Here is a 20,997-nt window from a genome sequence, read left to right as displayed (position 1 = left end):
TATGCAGATTATCTCAATCGTAAAATGATCGACGAAACCGCAAGCAAAGTCAGGCATTTCCATATTATCATGAACTTATGGTTTTACTCCTTGAATTTCGGAGAAGCTGTTCAATTCTCTAACCAAGGTAGCATTTGACAGCATCATACCGAACGCATCCTCCACCAATCTATTCGTGAATCAGTCAACAGTTCACTGCCCCTGATTTTATTTTTCAACTATTTTCTCTATAAGTTGACTGTTCTGATGCACGCAATAGTCTCCCTTATCTGCTGTAATGGCCTATGTTAGAAAGCCCTAAGCCCATGTCACGTAGTCTGATCAGCGAGCGGATCACAGTTGTGATGTTTCAATAAACAATCTATTATTTCTATACATACAGTTGATACATTTTCAATAACAAATCGATAACTTTTCGATAAGATATCGACTAATAACGTACGTATATCCAACCTAGGAGCGCGGAGTGAACTTCCACCTGCATCGAGCTCATCAAGGTAGAACTCCGAGTGTCGCTAACCTCTGGCAAGTCACCCGCATTTGACCTTTAGTGCTATTGATAGAACGATTTTGCTCAATTACAATGTAGTAATATTATATTGAATTTGTTCACCATTCTGGAGGTCAAGAGTTAGCGCAAATAGTTTCAAGTTGTTGCAACTGCAAAAACATGCCTGGAAAATTTAACAGAATATTACAGATATAGGCAGTGTTTGATGTTGATGAATCTGGGCGCTAAAACTTTTTGGTATTAGCCTGTAGCGGAAAAAAATTTTGTTGGGCCTCTGGAGCCTGTGGGTCTGTGGATTTAAGTCGCTTCTAACTACCAGTAAGCTGGAGATCATCGCGCTCCGGTAGTCTTTGAACTCGAATTGTAATAAGTTTACTTTGTTGTGCTATGAAAACTGCTAACAAGTGACAAAAGATCTTCGGATGTAAATGTCCATAAACTTTTTAAACAACTATCTTCTACACCGCATAAGTTTTTAACCTAATTTCTGATTAGCTTAAAATTGTAGTAGTTGGCAGCTCTTGCTGAAATTATTTGCTTTAATAACGCGTTTTCATAACCAGAAAAGCCCAAAGAATGTATAGAATATATAGATTTTGTGGTTTTAACAAATATTTTTTTTGGGACGCAAAATTTAAGGTCAACCCACAAACCATTAATACACTTGTTAACAATTTTTTGAAGTTAGTATGCCTACAACAACAAAATATTTCAGCACTACTATGGTAGTGTACCTTCACAATTGAAATTATTCCTGCACTTTACTTACAATGTTTTAAAATCAAACTTATTGCTTTTTTCCCAGACTACGCCGTTCATATACTCTCGGATGCCTTAGTTGTTGTCTCATTTACTTACATTGTTATTGTGATTAAATACCGACATAGTGGTCGTTGTCAGAATTGCTAATATTCGCCACAATAATGTAACGAATCCTAGGAAACTCCTGATAAAACTGCCCTTCTGTTATCGCTCGAATCGCTGAGCTGTTGAATAAGTAACTCAAATATGCAGTATAGCAAAATATTTTTTATTTATAATACTACTATGGTGGTAGTACCTCACACTAAATTTAAACACGTAATTCACTTATGGCGTGTTAAAATCAAACTGATTCCCCGTCACTTGGACTGCGCCGCCTTTATACTCTCCGTTTGCCTCGTTCGCCTTTTTCTCCCAGGGTTTAGACTTTTCGCGAACAGCTGTCCCGTATAGTTGCTTGTGTGTTTCTCGTTTCTGTATCTCATAATTGTTTACTTATTTCTGTGTACATGAACGCGATTTCTGATAATTATGCACCTTATGTTAACGTTCGAATCGCCAAACTGTCGAATAAATAACTCCATTATTCAATATTACAAAATGGTCTTTATTTAGTCTACTTTGGCAGTAGTACAATTATACTTCCAAAATTAATTACTCGCGTGCTTCACTAAAAACGTGTTTAAATCAAACTGATTACTGATTCCTCAGCTTGCGCTGCTTTTATATTCTCTGTTGCCTAGTTCGCATAAGATCAAGACGTTTCACCATCGAGAACAGTTGTATCTCTTGCTTGGTTAGTTAGCTATATGTGTGTGTTTGTGTTAGCTGATGACTACATATGTGTATGTGAGATAATTTCTTTCTTTTAGGCTGTTGGTTATGTGTGTGAAATATTCATCGTTGCCTTGTACATAGGTGTGGTTGCTTGCTGTTTTTGTTGTTGTGATTATTTACTAACAGCATGGTGGAGAAACTGTCGCGATAGTAGGGTGGCAGAAAGTGAAAAGATTTAGGCATCGGACCTAAACAGATGTCTACATTCGTCACAATATATAATCAAAATGTGGCGAAGGTACTCAAAAAAGATTTATTGTATACGTATATACTCTTTCGCTTCTGAAGGATAAATTAACAACTTATTTCGTCACTTAAACTCCCATAAAGTATCATAAATGATAAAAATAAATATAATTTTTTTTTATGTATTATCCAATGGATGATTTTTCGAGCTGCTAACTAAAATCATGAGCGTAAAGATTTTACGTAATATATTAGACCTGGGACAAGCATGAATCCCAAAACACGTATTTTAAATGTTTTTTTGTCACACACTGTTATTGAAAACAATTTCATTAAAGTTTTTTTTTTTAAACAGAAATTACTACATCAATTACATAAATATTCTTCTTCTCTTTTCATGTACGCCATTAAATCGACTTAAACGTGTCATATTCATACACAATGGAAATATTATGTCGCTGCTGTTGAACTGCCATCAAATCAATGAACAATGATGCCCATTAATTTTTGCCACGTGTTTGCAACAAATCGATTATAATTTTATATTCATCCTTTTGCAATTGTTGACTGCACTCTACAGAAGCCTGTCACCCATATGAGCCATTCAAATGTCCTGGTGATGGTAATTGCATTTCAATACAATATTTATGTGATGGCGCGCCTGATTGTTCCGATGGTTACGATGAGGATTTGCGGCTATGTACGGCAGGTAAGTAAAAATTATCGAATGTCAATTTGTGTTCATTGTCAAGAAGTTCTAAAATCGAATTCAAATCGATTCATTTTAAATTGTTTGTAACAAATTTAATAAAATTTTTGTATATTTGATTGATTATATTGAGATTCTAAGTTCGTGTACAATGTATAAGCGCTTGTTCTTATAAGGCACGGGATTTCAGTAGTTGCCCAGCGCTTGCCAGGCTAAGTTTCCAGCTATTGGAAGGTATGTAGATATCAGATTTAGAAGCAGCAAGTGTTTTAGGTCCTAGACAGCTTCTTGTATTTATGAAAAGGACGAAGTTCTTTATAGCCTAGCCCTGGTTTTTGCCAGGGTTTTTCAGTTTGGTCAGTAATTTAGTTTTTGCAAGGTCCCCAAAGGCCAGCCAGTTCAACTTAACACTGTAAAAAAATGTCCTTCCTCCCATCCTTATCACACTAGTTCGCATCTTCTTCTACTTTCTCTTCCACTTATTTTGGTTATTCCAGTCCATGCTTTATTATATTTTTTTCGGCCCAATCTCACTTTAGTTTGCCCTCTTATCGCTTACCATTCCCACCTCAAGTTCCACTCACTTTCCTCTAAGCAGGGTCGCCTCTTTGCAGTGATTAGGCAAGTACTACGTGTGTATGTCTGCCATGAAAAAGCTTCTCAGTGAAAACTCATTTGCCTTGCAGGTGCCGTTCGGAGTCGGTTTAAAACATGTAAGAAGTGAAGCTCGGTCTTAAAACTCTTCGGAGGTTATCGCGCCCTGCATTTATTTTATTTTTTAATAAATAACTAAAATCATCACCTCATTTTGCACTTTTCAAAAACTTTATCTTACGATTAACCTTCCAAGGTTCGTCTTGCTCTGCTGCTATATAATCAGGCAGTCGCGAACACCGGCACAACAGTTGCTGTCATCCAGCGGTCACACCAACAAGAAGCTACATACAAGTATATATATTTTGAATGTGTCTTCATCACCACAGCCTTACTTTTTCATTTAAGGCTTAAGCGACTTAAAAACCAATTTATCTTCTGGCCAAAGTTTCAACAGTTGCTGACAGTTGCATTTGAGAATACATCCGTCAATTCAGATATCCACCAATCCATTCCACAGGATTGCAGATGCAATAAGCAGCTTTATGTGAAGGGAAAGTTTTGTGTGCAATGAAAATTGGTTTTTGTTTTTCTGTAAAAATCGAAGGTAAATATGGATGAGATTGCAGTTTCGGATGACTCGTATAAGTTTGAGTTAATTCAATAATACTTGCGTAAGTGAAATAATTTAGTTGGTGCATATAATACTTAAATCTGTTAAACAAAAAATTTGAATTTGAAATACAAATCTTCGGTAAAATCTTAAAATGTTTACTAAGAATATACAAACACAGGATTAGAAGCTGCTTCATGTATCTCGATCGACGGCGAGGAGTAAGAGCTGCATCCTTAAATTACTATGGAATCGGAGGATGTATTGCTCTCACAGAAGGGGAGAATATCCCCAGGGGCTGGTAGTATTTATATGCGCCTTGGAAAGAGGAGTCCTTAGGACATTTACCCTACGCTAAAAAAACATAAAAGCATAAGAGGTAGAAAAGGGCACCGAGAATATGAAAGGAGTAGCAAATTACGAGGGCATAGGCGTAGGGTGGTGGTGTCGACAGCGGACAATCGTCTATATGCAGGTGAGGTAGAAAAATACCTCAAGAACCCAGAAGTAACCTCAAATGACAAGAGTATATCCGTAGAGGCGGAGATGTTGGAGGTTGAAAAACAGTTGAATGAATAGAAACGAACCCGCAGAGCCTGAAATCAGTGTAAAAAATCCATTGCGTAAGCGCAGTGGTGGAGAATTTGGATATAGTGGCAGATAAAACTCCAACACAGTAAAAAAGCGTCCAACGCGATTCTTCCTACTATTGAGGGGGGTTCGTTTGATGTGGCGCTAGTATAGGAGCCATCGAGGAAAGGAAAGGAAAAGCAAAGTTAGAGCTACAGTCACGGTGAAGAAACACGTATACCCATGTATGCTACTTAACTCAGCACCGAAGACCTAGTGGTGGTTGCAATAGAGGGCAAAAAGAACCGTCCCTTATCCTGGCATCCTGCCACATTGCCTTTAACGTGGAAGCCCCATCAGAAGAGTTCAAATGGCTTGTTAATAAAGAAGGGTACAGAGAATGGCTCATCATGGGCACTGATGCGAATGAGCATCACAGAATTCAAAAGGCTGGTGGAACAAGAAGGGTACAGCGGAGGGCTTACCGTAGGCGCATCACAGCGTATGAAGGGGTGGATGATATTAACGATAGAGGTGAGTGCCATTTTTCTTATTTACTATAGAGTAGTCTACAGGTGGCTAACAGGGGCAGCATTCCTATATATGTTGGGCTAACGTCAAGTAATGTGCTTGATATCACATTGAGCTCTGACATGATATATTAGAGTATGAATGGAGGATTCTTGTGAGGCCAGTGTTATCGATTTTGATGGTTCTTTGCCGTATCCAGATCCGGTACGTTCCGGTAACCGACCATCTCGGGAAGGATTTGGTATGACAACATGGAACCTTCTAAGCCAAACCTCCCTTCCACCCCCTAGAACCCTCAGGAGTTCGGGGTAGGCAGAGCCTGGGCTGTTAATGAAACAGAATTCGTCACGGGTAGGTGAGGTTGACAGTTTGGTTCGAGAATCTATATGTTACGCTAGCAACCCCTTGAGAGGGTTGCGCTACACAACCCCTTCAATCAATTTGATATTTTAGTCGTCTCTTACGACAGATCTTCCTACCGCGGGTATATTCTAACCCCCTAACTCTAATCTGCTACTTCAGCCTTTACCGCACAACTGTTTAGCTCCAGGGGCACATTTTCAAAAAATAGCATAGATACATGCAATTTTTTTTGTTGCTTTCATTTGCTACATCTTTTAATAGCAAAATACTTGAAAATATTGCATGCAAATAATAAAATTGTTGTTGCGGAATGTTTTCAGTTTGTTAGATTTTTGTTGATTTCCCCGAAGGTACAAACAAAACTCATATTGTATTCAAGCACTCACAAACACAAAAAGCTCACTCATGTGGGAATATATCAAATCTAAAAAGAAAAGTTTCGCAAAAGAGTAAACCAAAAAAAAAAACAAAAAAAAGAATTAATAGAAATGTCATAGGTTATGTTATATAAATTCTAACAATTTTTTTTTTGAATGTAAATTTATATTACAAGTGAAACAATTGGCCTTCAAAAGCTGCACTTATCACAAACAATATTGTTGGGAATTTCAGGAATCATCGATTATTCTTTTGCCTTTTGTTATCGTTCGAATCGTTTAGCTATCGAATTGATAAAACCAAAGGTTCTGCATGCAAAATGTTCTTTATTTAAAGTACTACTGTGGTAGTAGTCTCTCGCAATTAAATTACTCGCGAACTTTACTTGCAACAATTTAAAATCAAACTTGATTGTCTTATTGCCAGTCCCAGAGGGTGGTATGTATTTTGTTCCAGTCCCAGTCCCACTCCGAGTCTCAATCCCCGTCCTAGTCCTAATCCCACTCCCAGCCCGTCTCAGGCACCTTTCGCAAACAACATTCTCGAATAGATACTCATTTATTTTTTGTATCTGCATCTGATATTGGCGTTGGTTATATATACATACTAGCGGACCCGTCAGACGGTGTTCTGCCCTAAATTTGGTCTACCTGCATACATTTTAATAACCTTTTCCGTCTAAGTCTGCTCTCCCCCCTCTACACTTTTTCTTAGTACTTTTATTCAATCCTCCCTCTGTCTTTTTTGCTTCATCAATCTCTATTTTCGTCTCACTCTATATCTTTATGTCTCCTTCCCTCTTTTCTCTCAAGTTTTTCCCATTCTTCTTCATCCCTTATTGCCAGTCCCAGAGGGTAGTATGTATTTTGTTCCAGTCCCATTTCGAGTCCTAGTCCCACTCCGATTCTCAGTCCCAGTCCTAGTCCTAATCCCATTCCCATCCCGTCTCTGGTCTACTTCCCCAAGAAAAAGGATCGCAAACAGTAATATAGGCAAATATATATACCAAATTTCAGGCAAATCGAATAGGACGTATGTAAATAGGTATGTGAGTATTATTAATTCATGCTTTTTTCGGCTTCGCATGCATATTTATCAGTTTTGCCAGGTTGATGCGGCTTAATCGAATATCCCAATGAAAATTACTTTAAAGCTCTGAGCAACAGCTTTCATTTGATATCCATATTACACACATATTCTAGGGGTATCCGTGTCCACGTTTTTCCCTATATCTCGAGACCCTAGTCACCCAGCGGTATAAATTACTCTGTACTAAAGCACACATCAACAGCTTCAATTTGATACCCTTAATGTAAAAATACATCCTAGTGTTACCCTGGTCCACGTTTTGGCCTATATCTCGAGACCATAATCACCCAGGGGTACGAAAAATTCACCATCAAAGTACTCATAAACAGCTTCCATTTTATAGCCATATTGGACAAACACATCCCAGGATTACCTTAGCATAAAAAATATATTGAAGAATTAAATTTCCTTAGTGCACAAATATTAGCATATACATGCAAAAATACCAAACAATAGAACTTGTGTTTAAGAATTTTAAGGAAATGCTCAATATTTTTAACGAAAGAGTATTTTTCAAGAGATGTTTGCATTCTTAACCATTTATGTTGCACTAACTTCGCAACAACGCATGAATATGTATGTACATACATATGTCAAGCTGATATGATATGAAAATACATACATACATATATGTATCGAATGTACTCCCGAAGTTAAATAACGCAGCGAATACTACATACGTATCGCCTGCCTCACTCAAAAGCAATTTGCGCGCACAGTTGACACCGAACAACCACACACACGCATTTTTTGGTAAAAAATGTTACTTTTGTTCAAACAATTTGGCTGATATAAGAAAGGAATCAAGTATTTTTTTTTTTTTTGATGCAGAACGAAGGTAAATATTTCAAAGTTTTACTCAAATCCATCCATCCGTTTATGAGTCATAGCTGTGTAAACAAAAATTTTATGAATTTTTACTACATTTTGGCAATTTGCCACGCCCCTATAATATATACCTTCAAATTATATTTACTGCACCATCTCACGTAACTAAGCTTTCAAATGCAAAAAACCGCTTTCAACTCGGAACGTTCTGTGTGAAGTTATGTGCGTACACGACATTTAGCGACTTTTTTTTATAAGATTTATAGATAGATAGATGTATATCTGTAGTTTACGTAATGATGTGGTCAGCAAACAGTAAAACAATTTAGCTAAGCGTAGGGCAGTTAAGGGCGAGCAGTTTAATGTGAGTTATAAGGGAGTAATTTGATGTGCTTGTAGGTGTATGAGTCGTGGCACAGTGGATGACGTACCCGACTCAAACGTTTGGGGTTGCGGGTTCAAAGCCCACTGCAAACAAGCATTTTCTTAAATTTATTATTATTTTTATTTTATTTTGTAAACTACTATTTTAATGGACTGTATTTTATTTTCATTTAGTTTATGGTGTACCTAAATCACGGGAGGGTGCAAAGCACTGGTACACCTTTATGTATTTAGTTTATGGTGTATTTAAAACACGGGACGATGCAACGCATCGATACACCTTTATTTATTTAATTTGGGGCGAGCATAGGGAACTCTGAGGTTTCGTTCTAATGAGTCACCTCATCTTCTATTTGAAGACCTCTTTCAAAATGTGATATGGAGGCGAGCACTGGGCTCTGAGGTATTGGCACTCCATCTTCTACTCGAAGAACCTCCATTTTAAATTAAAAACTAAAACTATGTCTGTAGAATATTTCATAAGCCGGATGAGAATTTCAGCGCTTATGAAAAAAAACGAAAGAAAAAAACTCATAGTTTAAGTCGCTTAAACACAATTGTACGCACTCAGTCACTCGTATTCGTATTATTTTTCGTTCAGTAGTCGCTGAGCACTCGGCACAGCAATATGGATTATGTGCATCGCTCGCAATGTTGTCTATTTTGAAAAAAAATGTCACAAAATATTTTTCCTTTTTGTTTGTTTGCATTAGCAACACAAAATTATGCATCAGATAATTTGTACGATCATCGCACCCTCACAAGCACAGCTGCATTTTTTGATTTTGGTGACGGTTGATATAATGCCATATGCGCTCTTTATTGTTGTGTAAATGTGTGTGTCATGCCATTCGCGCTCTTCTTTACTATGTATATAGTTGTCTGCGTTCTTTGTTGCGGTGGTAATGTGCAATGTCGTCTATGCTCATAGCTGCTGTGTTCATGTGTGCTACGCTATTTGTTGGCTCATGTGCAGCGGTGGGCACCACTACATATACACGGTCACCAAATTGAGAGTGTGTTAGTATATACGAACGCGTAGTGAGCACGAAAGCAAAATCAATGACCTATTTAGTTTGATTTCAGCACTTATACAGTGAGTACGTGTCACACGCATTCCTTTGGACTCTGTTTTAAGCGCGCGTGCGACACGTCCTTACTGTACGAGCATCAAAATCAAACTAAATGAGCTGTCGTTGATTTTGACAAAGTAATCGTTATGCTCTCGCTCATCTTATACGTATATGGTCGCTTAGCAGGTGCTAAGCTCACTCCCACCCCTGCTCATGTGCTTACTTTACTGTTGTTGTTGTGCAGCATTTATTTATTATACTCAGCGTTCTTTGCACACAGAGTATATTAACTTTGATTGGATAACGGTTGGTGTACAGGTATAAAGGAATCGAGATAGATATAGACTTCCATATATCAAAATCATGAGTGTTGAAAAAAATCTGATTGAGCCATGCCCGTCCGTCTGTCCGTTAAGACGATAATTTGAGTAAATATTGAAATATCTTCATCAAATTTGGTACACGAGCTTATCTGGACCGAGAATAGATTGGTATTGAGAATGAGCGAAATCGGATGATAACCACGCCCACTTTTTATATATATACTTTTGGAAAACACAAAAAACCTGATTATTTAGTAAATAATACACCTAGAATGTTGGAAGTTGACGTGTGGACTGATAAATGAGACTCTTGATTAAAAGTGGCACCGCCCGCTTGTGTTATAAATCAAAAATCGTTAAACCTATCGTAACAAAATTTGGCAGAGAGGTTGACTTTACTATAAGGAATGCTTTGAAGAAAAATTAACGAAATCGGTTAAGGATCTCGCCCACTTTTATATAAAAGATTTTTGAAAGGGTCGTGGACGAATAAAATAAGCTATATCTTTGCAAAAAAAAGAGCTTTATATCAATGGTATTTCATTTCCCAAGTGGATTAATAACAATAAAAAACTTCAAATTTAAAAAATGGGCGTGGCACCGCCCCTTTTATGACTAAGCAATTTTCTATGTTTCGGGAGCCATAACTGGAAGAAAAATTAACGAATCGTAATAAAATTGGGTACACAAATTCTCTCTATAGTAGTAAAAATGGACGGGATCGGTTAAAGACCACGGCAACTTAGATATAAAAAAAATTTAAAAGGCTCCTAGACTAGAAGAATAGGCTATAACTTAGTAAAAAATAGTTTTGAATCAATGATTTTCACTTATCAAGTTTTATTGTAAGAGGAAATGGGGAGACATTTTTTTAAACGGGCGGTACCACGTGTTATGTAGAAAAGTAATTTATCTGAAATGAAATGTTCAGTTGAAGCTCACGCTGAGTATATAATGTTCGGTTACACCCGAACTTAGACACCTTTACTTGTTTTGGATTAAAGTCGACACAGACACAAAGCGGCCGACTACTAAGATAAAATATTAACATGAATTAATGTTGCAATTAAAAACAATTAAATGCAAATATATCTATTAAATTCAACCATACATATGAAAAAGTTCAAAATATCTGGCCAGACGTGAGAGTATTGAATTATGCAACGCGGTAAACGAACATTCAAACTGATGCAGTTATACAAGTTATTGTAGTGCGAGCACCATTTACACAGTGGATTATTTTTGGCAAAATTTTTGCCGGAAAAGTGGTAGATGAAAAGGCACAAAGCGCCAGCACGTTCTACCAGGAACAGCAAAATTTAGTCGACTAACAAGATCGGCGGCCCCGTGGTGTGATGGTAGCGTGCTCCGCCTACCACACCGTTCACACCCCGGGCAAAACAACATCAAAAATTTTTGAAATAAGGATTTCAATTAGAAGAAAATTTTTCTAAGCGTGGTTGCCGCTCGGCAGTGTTTGGCAAGCGCTCCGAGTGTATTTCTGCCATGAAAAGCTCTCAGTGAAAACTCATCTGCCTTGCAGATGCCGTTCAGAGTCGGCATAAAATATTGTAACGATTTTGCTTGCAAATCCTCTTATTTGCAATCCTTTGCTAAGTTCGAATCACTAAACTGTTGAATAAATAACTCCAATTTGTAATAATGCAAAATGGCCTTTATTAAAGTACTTCACAATAACAAACTGTGCAACGAATAGCTTGCTTAATAACCACACTGATTGATAGCTCAATGAAACTCTACACTGCTATTGCTCGCTAGATATCGTCTTAATCAAACTGCTTGACAACTCCAATCAAACTGAATTACTTCTTACTCGCTTGCCTCGCTTTTATAGTTTACGCTGCATACTTCTAGGCTCTTCGATTTCCAGAACTTACTAGTTGTTTCGGCTACAAAATCGCCAGCCACAACTTCGTGCACAAATTATTGCTCTCTCTTGTGACAACTCAGATAAGATATATGCATGTGTTTGTAGTTTACAGTCTCCCGCACACACATAAGCGTATAAGTAAATTCATCGGTGTGTGACATCTCATCTCTCGTTGCCTTGTATGTAAATGTTGCTCGTCGGAATGTGTACATATGTGTAGACGCAATTATTGATTCGTTTATGTAGATACATAATGATTGAATTATTGATGTAAATTCACGTCACTGCTTAGCATCGGCCTGGAGATGGCAGCACTCCTCAGTTTTGCTAATATTCGTAACAATATGTAGGTCCCGTCCGGCCAATTTGTAGGGAAAATCAAGAGGACCACGGTGCAAATTGGAAGAGAAGCTCGGCCTTAGATCTCTTCGGAGGCTATCGCACCTTACATTTATTTTTTTAACAAGATCAGAGGAGCAATCTCGCCCATAATGAGTTTATAAATGAAGATTACCTCGAGTAAAGTTCTTCGATATTCTAAAGTTGGCAGATTTATAAGAAGAATCCTATTCCTTTATGGTGGTAAATGCACCCTTTAATCCTAGCTAAGACCACGTAGTGCAAATATATGTAATGAATTTCTTTTTTACCGACTCAATACGCATTATAAAGTTTTCATACCCTGGCCACCAGACACACGAGCAATACTCAAAGATTGGTCGTAACAAAGATGGTGTGATTAAACACCTTAGCCCATTGCTTCACGAATCCGGGTATACCTGTTGCTTTTCTTACAATTGATGAAATATGCATATTAAAAGTCAGATTTGGATCGAAAAGAACTCCTAGATCACTTACAACAGATATACGCTCCAAAGGCGTGCTGCTTAGCGTCAAACTTGGCTTGACTCGGTGAAATGTTATTAGTTTGCATTTCGAGCAGTTCAAAGCTAGTAAATTTGCAGTACACCGACATTGAATAGAGTCCAAGTCTGCCTGTAGAATCTCTCCGCTGGTAGACTCCGGAGGCAAATGTGAGTAGCAAAGTTTAACATCATTCACATACATAAGAGTTCGGGAATGTATGAGGATTTGTGGTAAGTTCTTTATAAACAAAGTAAAAAGTAATGGACCCAAATGATTACCCTGATGCATACCAGACGTTACATCAAACAACCTTGAAAGACTGTTTTTAAACAAAAATTTTTGAGTCCGATGGCTGGCGAGCCATACTTGTAAATGCTTCGGAAACCCAAGTTAATCAAATTTGTAAATTAAAAGCTCAGAGTCAAACGCTTTTCTGAAGTCCATTATTTAAAAATCCACCCTTTACAAAAGAAGTGAACTCTGGCAAGTTGGTAGTGGTTGATCTACGCTGCACAAAACCATGCTAGAAAAGGTAGCTGGTAAACCAGATGTTTTTCCCTTAGAATTTATGAAAATGTAAAATCTTTTCGGATTGTTGAAAAAATGAAATTTACAACTGCTTAAGTACAACTTATAACATTTTTGATTAGACAATGAAAGATGCAACGAGCAACTGAATATTTAGAAAAAACGTCAGAAGGTCCTGATCTCTTGAAACGTTTATAAAGCCTAGATTACGTTATAAAGCCTGTTACTGAGTCTTATAAGTTGTCTTGAGAACCAAGGTGGTTTACTTGTTCCAACACTAACACAGCGAAGGGAAACACAGCTTTCAAAGAAGCCATCAAGAATAGCGTAAAATAAAAAAGTCGCTGACTCGACGTTGTTACTCGAATAAAGATCCGACCAATCATGAGTAGTAATCAAGTCATTGAGCTTTATGAAGTCTGCTTTATAAAATCATCTTGAGCGGGATCGAGATTTTAATTTTGAAGACCACAGCACCTTTGGAGGTTGAACAATATCACGAGCGGTACAGTGATGTATCGAAATTGTTAATATTCTATTTCTTAAATGGATATTGCAATGAAAAAATGTTTAGAATTTAAGAATACGGCAGCGAACAGAAAAATAGCTTATTATTAAATTTTTATTTTTAAATTTTTGGTTTTTTTTTTAAATTTGTGCAAACCAATCTAAAAAACGTTTTGCAAACATTTTTCACGTTTTATTTATTCAAGTCACGAGCCTCTCAAAATTCGCATTGATTTTTGAAAATCGAATGCATTAAATACGAGTTTTCAAAGCAAAATAGAAAAGAGACAAGACGACTGCGAATGTTCAATTCAATCACAATTTTTTATTCGATTTTAGCTTCGGAGTTAGTTTAGGTTTTGAATTGAACCTCCTATGTGGGAACGGATTCGATTTCGATTTTGATTCCGGCTCAGTATCATCAAGAAGTTAAATGAGGTTACACTGAAATGACAGCCCTTGGTCGGAAAAAAGAGCGGCTGCCGTGGAAGTGCGTCACCAGTTTGATAGCCTGGCATTAAAAACACACACTGAAAAGGTTAGAGGCCTGTCAAAATGCTGCAATCATAACTGTCACGGGATGTCTCCCTATGGCCTCCGAACACCACCTACATAGCGAGGCCAAAGAGCTCAGCGCTAACGAGCACAACGAAATGCAGAACAGGTAGTTTTTGTTAAACTGTAACAAACCAGGACATCCTAGCATGTGATGTGTCCCCACATGACACCAACCATCTTTTCAATTGTAATGTGGAACCTACGCCTCTAGCACCAATCTTCCTATGGTTCGCCTCTGTTGAAACTGCCAGTTTCCTTGGACTCCCGTTAGATGACTTTGATAACAATTTGTAAGTGGTCGTACCCATTAAATGGAGCGAAGCACTGTTGACACAACAACAAGTATCAGCTTTTCATTCGATTAACAATTTAATCGATTCTTATTTCGATCTCAAACTTAGTTTTATATTTTCGGTGTACGCCCCTTATTTTCTTCGAGTTCTTGTTACAGTTTGCTTAGTTTTATTATCCGATTTCACTTTCAGCTCCGAGTTTGATTCCACACTCTATTTAGGATTTTACAACAGCATCGGAATAAGTCCCGGTTTTTTATACAACTTTAGTTTTGATCTTGCATTTTACTCGGTGTCTGCTGGATTTTTAACTCATTTAGATCTGATTCTAGCCTCAAACACAATTTCATATTTTCGGTTAATGCCACCCCAGGTTTCTGTCAGGAGCTCGATGTAAGCCGCTGCAACGCCTTACAAGCGGAAGTTACCGCTATTAAGGATGCAGTTGATGGGATGCTGTCCTAATAAATAGTTCAACATTTACTCTGAGAGCTAAGCGCATATGAAAGCAAATAAAATATAAAACTGTGGAGCACTATAGGGTAGTATGGGATGTCTAAACTACCATATAGATGACTGCATACAACACAAACTATCCCTAGCTACCTGTGGTATGTTTCTAAATATATAAGCCTCGAGTCATCTAAGAAAATGCTGGACGTACACTTCATCTTATAGGTTGGCGAGATCCTTTTTGTGGTTATAGTTCTTGGGTTTTTTTGGGTCCCTGTACAATAGAAGTCCGTGAGGAACGTCTCATTTTACTTGAAAACCTTATTTTCCGCAGCTGCATGGAGGATGACAAGGTGAAATCATCGAGTTACTTCTTGTTTGAAGGTACAACTTTTGCTAGAATTAGCTAAAAGTGTCTCGGCTTCGACTCATTAAGATCTCCGAAGGAGCTATTTGAAGTCAATATCAACCTTATTTGAAACTAGGTCGTTGTGTCACAACGATTCTCCAAGAACTTATAGCTTACGTCATCATACTTACTTACAACTTACACCTTGTATTACTTTACGCACAACGGAACTTCACGTTATCGAAATGAGCTTCTCTTGCCGATTTTGAGCTGGATCCCTGTATCGCAGCGTAATTTTTTGCTCACAAAATAAGCTTTGCCTAGGAAGATGTTAAAATTCTTGAAATTGTTATTTCTATCTCATACATACGTAAAAGTGATTTTTTGGAAGCGGAATAAACTACTTTGTAGATAAGAAGTTCAAATGACCGCCTCCTGTTCATACTTGTAGAGTGGAGAAAATGAAATTATTTTGTCGCAAATTGCGCACCATGTAATTGAAAGTCAATAAGGATCAAAGAAATGTTTATGACTTTGACCTGCGAATTTCTTACCATGGTGTCCTGCGTCGCAGCTTAACTGTGCTCTGTTGTCAAAAGAGATTACATATCTACAATTTTTATACTCAGTTGATTGGATAACGGTTGGTTGTACAGGTATAAAGGAATCGAGATAGATATAGACTTCCATATATCAAAATCATCAGTATCGAAAAAAAATTTGATTGAGCCATGTCCGTCCGTCCGTCTGCCCGTTAACACGATAACTTGAGTAAATTTTGAGGTATCTTGATGAAATTTGGTATGTAGATTCCTGGGCACTCATCTCAGACCGCTATTTAAAATGGACGATATCGGACTATAACCACGCCCACTTTTTCGATATCGGATTGGAAAAACCGAAAAAATGCGATAATTCATTGCCAAAGGCGGTTAAAGCGATGAAACTTGGTAGATGGGTTGACGTTATAACGCAGAATAGAAAATGACTAAGATTTTGGACAATGGGCGTGGCACCGCCCACTTTTACAAGAAGGTAATTTAAAAGTTTTGCAAGCTTTAATTTGGCAGTCGTTGAAGATATCATGATGAAATGTGGCACGAACGTTACTACTATTACTATATATGTGCTAAATAAAAATTAGCAAAATTGGATGAAGAACACGCCCACTTTTTAAAAAAAAATTTTTTTAAATTCAAATTTTAACAAAAAATTTAATATCTTTACTGTAAATATATAAGTAAATTAAGTCAAAATTCAACTCCAGTAATGATATGATGCAACAAAATACAAAAATAAAAGAAAATTTGAAAATGGGCGTGGCTCCGCCCATTTTCATTTAGTTTGTCTAGAATACTTTTAATGCCATAAGTCGAACAAAAATTTACCAATCCTTCTCAAATTTGGTAGGGGCATAGACTCTATGACGGTAACTGTTCTCTGTGAAAATGGGCGAAATCGGTGGAAGCCACGCCCAGTTTTTATACACAGTCCAGTAGAGTCACCCCTGGCCCACCCTAATGGCGATATCTCGAAAAGGCGTCCACCTATAGACCTAATGTCCACTCCCTCTTAAAATGCTCAGTAACACCTTTCGTTTGATACCCATATCGTACAAACATTCTAGAGTCACCCCTGGCCCAGCCTAATGGCGATATCTCGAAAAGGCGTCCACCTATAGACCTAATGTCCACTCCCTCTTAAAATGCTCAGTAACACCTTTCGTTTGATACCCATATCGTACAAACATTCTAGAGTTACCCCTGGCCCACCCTAATGACGATATCTCGAAAAGGCGTCCACCTATAGACCTAATGTCCACTCCCTCTTAAAATGCTCAGTAACACCTTTCGTTTGATACCCATATCGTACAAACATTCTAGAGTCACCCCTGGCCCACCCTAATGGCGATATCTCGAAAAGGCGTCCACCTATAGACCTAATGCCTACTCCCTCTTAAAATGCTCAGTAACACCTTTCATTTGATTCCCATATCGTACAAACACATTCTAGAGACACCCCTGGTCCACCTTTATGGCGATATCTCGAAACGGCGTCCACCTATGGAACTAAGGATCACTCCTTTCCAAAATACTCATTAACAGCATTCATTTGATACCCATATCGTACAAACATATTCTAGAGTCACCCCTGGTCCACCTTTATGGCGAATTCTCGAAAAGGCGTTCACCTATAGAACTAAAGCCCATTCCCTTTTAAAATACTCGTTACCACCTTTCATTTGATACCCATATCGTACAAACAAATTCTAGAGTCAGCCCTGGTCCAACTTTATGGCGATATCCCTAAATGGCGTCCATCCATAGAACTATGGCCTACTCTCTCTTAAAATACTCTTTAATACCTTCCATTTGATACACATGTCATACAACCACATTCCAGGGTTACCCTAGGTTCATTTTCCTACATGGTGGTTTTCCTTATTTTGTCTCCATAGCTCTCAACTGAGTATGTAATGTTCGGTTACACCCGAACTTAGCCTTCCTTACTTGTTTTATTTTATTTTTTTCTTCTTTTTTACAGCCAAACGTCCACCTGTTGAGGAGACCGCCTCTTTCTTGCAAAGTCTAATCGCCTCGCATGGCCCCAATTATTTGGAAAAGTTATTCGGTAGTAAGGCTCGTGATGCGCTTGCTCCTTTGGGTGGCGTTGAAAAAGTTGCCATAGCATTGAGTGAATCGCAGACGATTGAAGATTTTGGTGCAGCATTACATTTGATGAGGTGAGTAATTAAGTGAAAGCAAATATTTGTCAAACATAATCAAAAGCTATACAAATGGGAAACAAAATAGGGAACATAAATTGAATGCAGCAACAAAATAGAGATATAGTGTAGTAATTTAATACACACTTTCTTTGCTTTTTGATGTGCAAACATCTTTGCTCACGGTATAGAATAATTATGAATATAAGTCGATTTTAATTTTTCCTACGAAGGGCGGGACAGGACCTACATGTTTTACGCCGACTGCGAACGACTTCTGTGCAAAATATGGTGTATATCTGATGATTGTATTCAAATCGTTCTTTACCCATCTCAAAACAAGGGAGATCGTGCAAACTGGGCCAACTATCGCCAAAACTTACTTCTTAATATCGCATATAAGGTACTGCAAAGGTCCTGTAAGGCGAAATATTGAAGTCCACCTTGAATCGGCTGATTGGACCCCGTCAGTTCTGATAAATCTACGATCGACTCGGTTGTCACTATGCGCCAACCCTTCGTCGATTTTAAAGCCGCCTTCGACAGCACGAAAATGAGCTGCTTATGTAACACGATATCTGAATTTGGTTTCTCTGCAAAACTTATACGGCTATGCAATATCAATAAAATGATTCAATAAAATAAAATAAAATATAATATAATAAAATAAAATAATCTTAGATAAAATTACTAAACTGTAATCTTGAGAAACTTCAACTCACCGAAAAGCGACGAGCGATACAGACGGCTGCGATTTTATCGACAAGCTCTATAGTTAGGAAATTCTTAAGCATACACTAATCTACGATGAATTATATTAATTTAAAAACCTGATACATATGTATTTATTTATAGAAAATCTTACCAATAGCTGTATAACCAAACCAATGTAACTAGTTAATAGAATTAAATAGCACTAAGTATCTTGTTGTCTATAACCGATATTTAATGTGAACCCTCAAAGGATTAGATAAAATAATAAAGTAAAGTAAAGTAAAGTAAAGTAAAGTAAAGTAAAGTAAATTAAAGTAAAGTAAAGTAAAGTAAGTAAAGTAACTAAAGTAAAGTAAAGTAAAGTAAAGTAAAGTAAAGTAAAGTAAAGTAAAGTAATGTAAAGTAAAGTAAAGTAAAGTAAAGTAAAGTAAAATAAAGTAAATTAAAGTAAAGTAAAGTAAAGTAAAGTAAAGTAAAGTAAAGTAAAGTAAAGTAAAGTAAAGTAAAGTAAAGTAAAGTAAAGTAAAGTAAAGTAAAGTAAAGTAAAGTAAAGTAAAGTAAAGTAAAGTAAAGTAAAGTAAAGTAAAGTAAAGTAAAGTAAAGTAAAGTAAAGTAAAGTAAAGTAAAGTAAAGTAAAGTAAAGTAAAGTAAAGTAAAGTAAAGTAAAGTAAAGTAAAGTAAAGTAAAGTAAAGTAAAGTAAAGTAAAGTAAGTAAAGTAAAGTAAAGTAAAGTAAAGTAAAGTAAAGTAAAGTAAAGTAAAGTAAAGTAAAGTAAAGTAAATTAAAGTAAAGTAAAGTAAAGTAAAGTAAAGTAAAGTAAAGTAAAGTAAAGTAAAGTAAAGTAAAGTAAAGTAAAGTAAAGTAAAGTAAAGTAAAGTAAAGTAAAGTAAAGTAATGTAAAGTAAAGTAAAGTAAAGTAAAGTAATGTAAAGTAAAGTAAAGTAAAGTAAAGTAAAGTAAAGTAAAGTAAAGTAAAGTAAAGTAAAGTAAAGTAAAGTAAAGTAAATTAAAGTAAAGTAAAGTAAAGTAAAGTAAAGTAAAGTAAAGTAAAGTAAAGTAAAGTAAAGTAAAGTAAAGTAAATTAAAGTAAAGTAAAGTAAAGTAAAGTAAAGTAAAGTAAAGTAAAGTAAAGTAAAGTAAATTAAAGTAAAGTAAAGTAAAGTAAAGTAAAGTAAAGTAAAGTAAAGTAAAGTAAAGTAAAGTAAAGTAAAGTAAAGTAAAGTAATGTGAAGTAAAGTAAAGTAAAGTAATGTAAAGTAAAGTTTACTTTACTTTACTTTATTTTACTTTACTTTATTTTACTTTACTTTACTTTACTTTACTTTACTTTACTTTACTTTACTTTACTTTACTTTACTTTACTTTACTTTACTTTACTTTACTTTACTTTACTTTACTTTACTTTACTTTACTTTAATTTACTTTACTTTACTTTACTTTACTTTACTTTACTTTACTTTACTTTACTTTACTTTACTTTACTTTACTTTACTCTACTTTATTTTACTTTACTTTACTTACTTTACTTTACTTTACTTTAATTTACTTTACTTTACTTTACTTTACTTTACTTTACTTTACTTTACTTTACTTTACTTTACTTTACTTTACTTTTCTTTACTTTACTTTACTTTACTTTACTTTACTTTACTTTACTTTACTTTACTTTACTTTACTTTACTTAACTTTACTTTACTTTACTTTACTCTACTTTACTTTACTTTACTTTACTTTACTCTACTTTACTTTACTTTACTTTACTTTACTTTACTTTACTTTACTTTACTTTACATTACTTTACTTTACTTTACTTTACTTTACATTACTTTACTTTACTTTACTTTACTTTACTTTACTTTACTTTACTTTATTTTACTTTACTTTACTTTACTTTACTTTACTTTACTTTACTTTACTTTACTTTACTTTACTTTACTTTACTTTACTTTACTTTACTTTACTTTATTTACTTTACTTTACATTACTTTACTTTACATTACTTTACTTTACTTTACTTTACTTTACATTACTTTACTTTACTTTACTTTTTTTTTTTTTTTTTTTTTTTTTTTTTTTTTTTGTGTTTCGTGGAAGGAGGAAATGCTTTATGCACTGACCGGGATATTTAAGCCTCACTGCGAGACTCTCCGAGTGTAGGACTCCCTTCTGCCATGAAGGCCTACCCACTAAAACCTAACCTCCCACGGCCCGCGCAAATCCCCGTACCTGGGACCGCGTTTAGCATTACTTCGGGTACGGGTGCGCGCTACGTGAGCTCTATGGCTACTCTCACGCTAATGGGCTAGGCATCCGTCTTCTCGTTTAATGGTAAGTATATGCCTCACATATGTCCGTATCCCA

The 20,997-nt window shown here is 36.2% G+C and overlaps 1 protein-coding gene across 2 annotated transcripts in view; it reads left to right on the top strand.

Annotated features, from left to right (window-relative positions):
• Positions 1-20,997, top strand: part of LOC137235079 (IDLSRF-like peptide) — a 354,667-nt gene that overhangs the window by 314,871 nt on the left and 18,799 nt on the right. For both annotated transcript variants that reach the window (XM_067758292.1, XM_067758291.1), the window contains 2 exons: positions 2,877-3,005; positions 17,742-17,940. In XM_067758292.1, coding sequence (XP_067614393.1) covers positions 2,877-3,005; positions 17,742-17,940 — 328 coding nt within the window. The remainder of the gene's footprint in view (positions 1-2,876; positions 3,006-17,741; positions 17,941-20,997) is intronic.

This window comes from Eurosta solidaginis, chromosome 1, assembly GCF_040869045.1.
Source record: "Eurosta solidaginis isolate ZX-2024a chromosome 1, ASM4086904v1, whole genome shotgun sequence".
NCBI lineage: Eukaryota > Metazoa > Arthropoda > Insecta > Diptera > Tephritidae > Eurosta > Eurosta solidaginis.
This window is presented reverse-complemented; position numbering and strand designations above follow the sequence as displayed.